This window comes from Etheostoma spectabile, chromosome 13, assembly GCF_008692095.1.
Source record: "Etheostoma spectabile isolate EspeVRDwgs_2016 chromosome 13, UIUC_Espe_1.0, whole genome shotgun sequence".
In the NCBI taxonomy this organism is placed as follows: domain Eukaryota; kingdom Metazoa; phylum Chordata; class Actinopteri; order Perciformes; family Percidae; genus Etheostoma; species Etheostoma spectabile.
Window position 1 is genome coordinate 18328387 of NC_045745.1, and position 8329 is coordinate 18336715.

At 39.5% G+C, this 8329-nt stretch overlaps 1 protein-coding gene across 1 annotated transcript in view; it reads left to right on the plus strand.

Annotated features, from left to right (window-relative positions):
- The window catches only part of gabra6b (gamma-aminobutyric acid type A receptor subunit alpha6b), a 35398-nt gene that overhangs the window by 5966 nt on the left and 21103 nt on the right, over positions 1–8329 (plus strand). The window contains exon 8 of the mRNA XM_032534228.1: positions 3765–4036. Coding sequence (XP_032390119.1) covers positions 3765–4036 — 272 coding nt within the window. The remainder of the gene's footprint in view (positions 1–3764; positions 4037–8329) is intronic.

Genomic DNA, 8329 nt, shown 5'->3' on the forward strand with positions numbered 1-8329 from the left:
TATATATATATATATATATATATATATATATATATATATAAAACATTATCTGAGTAAGTTGCATTAATGCTGTTGATAGTGCATGTGAGAAAGAAAATGTCCTATAATTGCTATATGGATGTGCTCCACCCAGACAGTACATTAAGTCATAGTTTGATGTGTGCTGAATTGTCAACAACCTCTCTAAGAGCTGAATGTCCCTTGAGCACAAGTTGCACAGACTTAATTGAGTGTGGCCTAAATTGTTCCTTGCTTTTTTGCTTATAAAAGCACTTAAATGCCCCAAGCATTTCATTTTTATCCTGTCTTTATACGCCATCCCCCTCCCTCCTACACTTTTTCTTTCTTTCTGTTTTTTTCTCTTTCTCTTGCCTCTTCCTCCTACCCCTGACAGGCTTTCTTCCTGTATCCCTCCTCCCTTTTGCAATCATTTAACTTGTGCTTGAGCTTTAGACAGTCAGCGTTGACTGGCAATTGGAGGAGCTGGTATTTGAGAGATGTTAGCATTCACTGCAAGTGGTGTGTACAGAATGCTTTTGAGACATTATTGGGTGCATTAAATCCTTGACAAGTTCCTACGCTGCTAATTGAATTTACATAAACAGTGCACATTTGGTTAAAGCATGGGCAGGAGTGTTCAATGGCCCCTTTTCCCTGCGTGATGAAAGGAAATTAGATATATATTTTTGTTAATCGGCCACTAAAAGAGATGTTCATTGTCAGCATGTTAGGTTGAAATTCAAGCAAGATGGAGGAACAATCATTTTCCAGTGATGAAGAGTAATTTTTCTGTAGCACTTCAAATAAATTTTTGTTGTGTTTTATCACTTATCCAAGAGAATGTATGAATCGCCCCAAACCTAAACAGTGTTTTTTCTCCGTTTTCTAAAGTTTGAGGCGGTGCTCAACGGGGTCTTTGCCGTCTGTGTTTTAATCTGGAACTATGGCCAGACGTTTAGACAAACTCTTTACAGACTTTGAAAAGCCCAGTGCACTCTTCAACTAAGGAAACCACGTTGCTTTCAGTCTTCAACCTATCCATTGATACAGACATTCTTTTTTTCCATGCATCCGTCCTCAGTCTGTTTATGTTTTTATCAACTCAACAAGACATTGTAAGGGAAATACTTATTAACAGATAAATGGATATAAGCATGCTCTTGTGTCTGGGTCCTCTTACTGGATGGCTTTCCTGAGAATGTTTCCAGGTATTTGGTCTCTTTTATTGCCATGCCAGTGCGGGTTCATGGGTTAGTCTGCTTATGGACAGATTAGCATTCCCTGTTGCATTCCCAAATGTGTACACACTGCAATTCATTTTTACGTAAGTTTGTATGTAATTAAGTCAGGCATGCCACGAGATTCAAGTGAAAGGGTAGACATAAAAACTAAGAGTAAGATATCAATCTCATGTACTTCTGTGCTTATTGTGCATTTGTATTCACAAATTTATTCTTCAAATCACTTTATCATAGTTTTGATAGCTGTCAGACCTGTTTGTCAATAGAAGTGTTTCTATTTACATATTTAAATGAGAAACTGGAAGCATGGCATTAGAAAAGCTGTATGGAAATGATAAAATTGGATAAAACGTCCTCAATTGCTCAAAAAGGTTTCACGCTCACTAGTAGGGTAACCAGCCAACACTGGGCTCTTAAAGTGATGGTTTGGAGTGATTTTACCCTAGGGTCCTTTACGCAACAACTTCAAACCAAACAACACCCCAGAAGCTTTTGTCACCGGAGTCAAACATTGGGCAAGTTAGCAGTATCAGCTGGTTAGCTTAGTGCAGACGCTGTTGGAACCAAGTGTGCATCTCGTAAATTACACCACTAATGATGCCCAAAATGATACCAAACTTCTACAGTAGTACAAATAGTTTATGCACTCATAAAATTATGTATTTAAATAACACTTGCCTGCTGGCTTCTGGTCTCTGCTGCTACCTGCAGTAAGACAAATGCTTAGGGACGTCTAGAAATAAAAAGAGTAAAAGTAACTGCTGTAGTACAGCTAGCAGGAGACAAGTTATAATTGAAGTAAGTTCGGAGACACTACTTTATTTAATCATTAAATTAATAAATATTTTTGTTGTGTTTTTTTTTGATGTAATTTGTAATGTGAGATATTCAAGTCATACACATCTCGTCTTCAAAGCAGAAATAAGGAAATTTATTTGACCCATTCTTCTCACTCCCGCTTGGTCAGTGGCTTTCAGAGTGCACGTGGGACTGCTGGGATTGTCGCGGGTATTGAAAATGCGATAGGGGGCCCCAGCTGTCAGTCAATATCTTCCAGTCACGCGGCCACAGTGAACCCTACTTACAGATGGTGACGCGTCTGATGCTCACTTAATGGTGTTTTTGCCTTTGTTGAAAAATAGTTGTTGCACTAAATACGATGTGGAAATGTCTTTGCCAAATAAGTTGTGAATATTTAACTCAAATGAATGATCAGCTGTCTTCCTGGATATTCCAAAACATGTTTTTTTCTCCAGACAGCATGAAACATGACCAATACTAGCTGACACGCAAGAACAATTCATATTCGCCCATTTGAACAAAATTCCTGAAGACCTTTATCCATTTATTCTCTTGTAGATGGGTTAGATGGCCAAGCCGACTTGCTTTGTTTCCTGGTTTGCAACTTCTACTTTTTCTACTGTGTTTACTGTCAGATTACTGTTTGTTTACTCATAGACAGTTGATGGAAACGTGTCATTTTTGGCATTTGTTTTTTGCTAGTTTTCAAAAGTTGGCTTAGAATGTACTTGACAATTGAATGGAAACACAGAAAATGACTCACTGTGGTACATGCTGAGACCTCGCTAGAAAGTAGCTTTGAATCATCTCTGCAGCATTGTGGTCTAATAAATCCCGAAGCCATGAGTGTGTCAACTCGGCAATACAAATGTGATCACAGGCTTTATTTGCCAGATGGTATATTTTGCTTTTTCCAAAGAGATCCTCCAGTTCTGTTTGCTACATAAATGATAAAATAGCTTTGGTGAGAACACCTGCTATATTTGATCTATTAATTTGGAGAAAAGACAACAAAGTCAAATGACAGGCTGAAAAACAACTATTCATACTCAAGTTTTTTTCTAATATACAGTGTAACATTACTATTATTTGTATATGTTTGTCTGGGGTGTGTGTCTAAATCAAGTTGATTGCAATGGTCACTCATAATCAACCTCTACATTATTATTCTTTGACAAACATTTCCAGGCGTTCAGTTATACGATGGTTTCTCGGAAACAGAAAACTAAAACTTTCATACTCTCACACTCATCGTTCATCAACTTACTTTATACTGTTCTGGAACATTACTATACTACTACACTGAGAGTAAAGTTCATGGTGAACAACCACTGTCCTAGCATGTATTATATATACCTGCATTCTCAGTGCAGGATTGTGGCATGTTTTACTGGAATAATGATAATAGCTTGAAGTATTAAAGATCAAGTCAAGAGGGCCTTGAAATTTTTGTCCTCATCAGAAAGGGGTCACCAAATGAAAAGTCATGTCTGTTTGTGTGGAGTTTAAACAAACATCATTTAAATCTCTGAAGCAAATAACGTACTTCAAAAGAATTTCAAATTATTCCTAAAAGACAAAACCAATTTCAGCTTACATTTTGCCACAGTATACCAAAACAAAAACCACAAGAACAAAGACAACACTGTCAATGCCACAGTAGGATAAGATGTGAAATAGAGAACAGTACATTTCTAACTTCTGTTTCCTCCCTGTATGCAGGTATCACCACTGTCTTGACCATGACAACGCTCAGTATCAGCGCTCGTCACTCCCTTCCCAAAGTTTCTTACGCCACAGCCATGGATTGGTTCATCGCCGTTTGCTTTGCCTTTGTCTTCTCCGCTCTGATTGAGTTTGCAGCCGTCAACTACTTCTCCACTCTGCAGGCCAACCGGGAGCTGAGGAAGGCAGCAGCCATGAAAGTGGCGGCCCAAGAGTCAGCAGCTGCAGCTGCGGTTTCTGCAACGGGGAACGACGGAGAAGTTTCCTCAGTGAGTCTGCCCCACTGATTTGCACTTATTGTGTTTACATCATAGCCTGTATAAAATGTGGACGTGACCATGGATGTCAACCATAGGTTCATGAAGAGTCAAAATCAATCTTAAAGTGGGCCAATGTCGCTAATCCAAAAATGGGCATATAGGTGGAAAGTGCAGGAGCTGAGGCGGGCTGAATGAAGCTTACAGTCTACGTTTGCCCCAGGTGGTGGCAGCCTATCTGCCACCCAAAGCAGAACACCCCTAGTTATGCAGAAGTGTAAGTCTTATTATAATATCCACGAATTAGCTATAAAAGAAATAACCCCCCAAACATGTTTATTTCTGCTGTATAGTTGGCCTTTTCGACATGGAGAGTTTATAAAGGTTAACTCCCTTTTGGAGCCAGCCTCAAGTGGTCAATTGATGAACTACAGTAGGACTGCTGATGCAGTGTACAGATACATACAGTACCTTAAAAATTACACTGAGTTTCTGTGATAAATAATGATCAGAGCTGATGCTGCACTCACAAGAAAGGAAAAGGGCTTCAATTGGCCTCATTACGTGCCTCTACATCTCCTCATCAAACCACTTCACTTGCTCCACCACACTTCAGTCTTTTTTCACAAATCTAAAGTGAGCTGCTAAATAACAAGCAGGGCTTTTACATAAATTATTGGAAAGTTTGTTGTTGTCACGTCAGTACTCATTTTCTGAGCCGCCATTTTTCAAGAAACACCATTTCCAATGAAGTTGGCACGTCATGTAAAACGTAAATAAAAATACACTACAAAGACAAGATACTTAATGTTCAACATTATTGTTTTTTTGAAAATATTCACTCATTTTGAATTTGATGCAACACATTCCTAAAAAGCTTAAACTTCATTGGAACTGGGGTTTGTATTTTCTCTATGTAATGTTTGGGGACATGAAATGTCTAAATTAGAAAAGGCATATTGAGTCCAAAACGTGAGCTGACCGCCAACACACACGTTAATAACGTACCACCGCCTTTACATTAAGAAGAAAAGTGGTGGTTTAGTACCAGCAGTCACTTTGCACATCAACATTTGTTAATCCCAGAAAATGAACAGAGAAGAGATTTGTATGTGGATCAGTCACATCTGGCTGATGTGAGGCTAAACTACAGTTGTTTACATTTTTTTTTGCACATTTCAAATTGCACCATTAAAGGTCATGTTGCACAAATTAAAAGTAGTTCCTATTTTCACTGTAACCATTGGTATAAACATTCCAGCAGTATGCGTATTATTAATTACTCATTCTGGTTAGACTGAGTTATGGCAAAATGTGTCATTTGCGTGCAAAGGGTTAACCCTATAAAGAGAGAATTTTGCCTGTATATTGTTATGTCCTACTATTCTGGAGGTTTATGTGTAACCTCGGCCTATCAAGTCATCATGTCTTTGATCTTTTTGGTTTGACTTTCTCAGTTGTTGTCGCTTGCTAAGCTTGTCTCTGTTTATTCTCCTGTCTGTCTAGTTCTGTTTGTCTCTGCTGTTTACGTGAATCCATTCTTGGCTCATTGCCTGTATATATACTTTTTTTTTTGTTATGTATACATACTTTGTAATTTTAAATATTTGCCTCTTTTTCAAATACAATTAGGGATTCTGTTATTGGGATAACATTTAAGACAGCTGTGATGCAAAGACATAAAATATATAGTAGATCAAAGAAAAGAAAGCAACTATAAACATAACATACAGGTAATGAAAGTATCAATAGTGAACATCAAATAAGATGTTTATAGGCCTGTGCCTGTACATATGCATTCATATCACAAGCACCATATGTGTTCATTTTATATGTTATGCATATGCTTACTGTATGGGTTGTTAAAGGCAGATGTTTGTTGACAGGTTACTTATTATCAGTCTGTTTTGCCTTGTGGCAGCAGGTAACATTCTGAGCTGCTGAGTCCCACAACAGAAAATGAAGTTTGTTTGTCATAAAGAATGGTTATAAAGCATGGAACAGCTTTTACAAAACTTTTGGGTTACACTTTACTTGAAGGTATCTACATAAGAGTGATGCAATATTGTCATGAACGTATTTATAAACAAGTCAAAAACATTTATGACATAACGCTTCTTTTAGTAAGTGTCATTTGGTTTTGTCATGACAAGGTATGGTTAGGGTAAGGATTACCCCCAATTTCCACAGGATGCATAACGGTTGCGGATCCGCTCTGGAACAGCGGCGGAGTCATTAGGTTTCCTTTAAAGTCAATGTGTGTATTTCCCTGGACAGCAGAACGGCTGCATCCCAGCTGTGTCCCTGCTGCGTCCCAGCTCCGGCGATTCGCAGCCCTCCGGGGCAGATTTGCAGAGCTTTTATTTGTGCTGGATGGTGAAGAGCTCCGCAGCAATTCAGCACACGACAGATAGTGCGGGACAGGAAGTCAAGCACAGAATAAAATATAACACCTGGTTAATTTTCAAAATAAAAGGCTTGTGCTCATGGCGGATCATATTTCCCTGCACTTAAGCTTGAAAACACAGCACAGAGTTGTTTCCTCTCTACTCCTCTGGATGGAAACAAACTGTTGTTGGTCTTGTGGTTCTATTCTACGTGAATTCGAGAGATCTCCTGGGTCCTTGTGACGTCAGCTGTCAGTCATGGCCGCAGCCGTTCCGCAACAAATCCGGACCTGGTGGGAATTGACAGACGACGGAGCACGGAGCCGTCACGCAGTGGAGCTGATCCACAGCCGTTACGCATCCGGTGGAAATTGGGGATTAGGGTTCATGTGTCATGATTGTGTCATGACAGTGTCATGTGTCATGATTGTGTTTATGTCACTGTCATGCCACTCTTATGTAGATACCTTCAAGTAAAGTGTTACCAACTTGTATTCAATACAGTATGTCTCTTGTGTTTCTATATATTTTGGCCATGCACCGAATAAACCCCTTTCAGTGTTTTAGTGGCAGTGCTTCCATCTTTTCAACCTCTTTCAATCTCTTGTTAATTGTTGTTTCGGACGTTTTTCCTTCCATTCACATTTTTAGACTACCGCTTCTATCAGTTGAATGTCTTTATTGAGGGATTGGTGCTGTATGATTTGTTTTCTTGTTTCCATTGTGGACTAAACTCTTCTTTCATTTAGGAACACTCTTGTCATGGATTTAACCATTTATTACAAAAAATGGAAATTCATTTATGCTTGGCGCTGATGGCTCCACTCTTGAGAATGCTCCTTGGACCAGCTAAGCAGCATGCTAAACTGAAACAGTGAGCACTATGCAGAAATCCCCTTGGGTATAAAAGAGTGAAACCAAAAGAAAGACATTAAAAACCATTTAAAACTTTGAGTCAAGTAAGGATCTTTGAACTATGAAGGTGGAGGCTGAGGCTGGTGGAGGCAAAGCGTTGTCAGCCGCTGCAGTGAGTGAAGCAGCGTCAGTGCAAGGATCAGTGAGGAGGGAGTCCCATTTAAAATTAAATGATAGGAACGATAATTAAATCAGCGGGTTTATGACTGTGACCTGCATTAACTTACGCTAAGCTTAACTTGAGTTGTTTTTCAAAGGTTTTGATAGATGAGACCTGTCTGTGCCTCTAAGGCCGACTGGTTGCAGCTTACTGGTCAGTGTGGTGAAGTTCTTAGCAGGTTGTTTCAGTGGTTCTGAATATACTACACATAGCAATGATTACTCAGGATTGGATTTGCTTTAGCCAGATTTAGATGTCACAATTTTCTACTTTCTGGCCCCTACAAAAAACTCTGCTCCCTTCTTTGCCGCTTTTCCTCTCTTTTTGCTTGTACTGTCCACATATACACACTGAAACAACACAATTTCCACTTTATCCACGCTTGTCCTCACAGTCTCACACAAGAGTATCCACATAATCTGCAGCAAACACTCAATCTATATACAGACGCGTTTATATACACACACGTAATCTGCAGCAAATGATGCCCTACACATCTATACTATTCACTTATTACTCTATACAGTTTCTTAGCTATCCATCCATCTACAATATAGCTATCATCCATCATCCTTCTCTCCCAGTCCTCTATTCTGCCCTGTAACTGTGTGATAACCACAGCCTGACACGAGGAGACAGCCAGTGGCTCCATGAATGATGTTGCTGCAGATTATGTAACAGCCATAGATTAGGGAATATCCAGCAGATCACTGCAGGCTCACAAGAAGGAGGGCAGCCACCACAATGAAGTAGGGTGGGGCTGAGAAAGCTGGCCCAGTCCATTTGAGGGGGCTGTGTGTGTGTGTGTGTGTGTGTGTGTGTGTGTGTGTGTGTGTGTGTGTG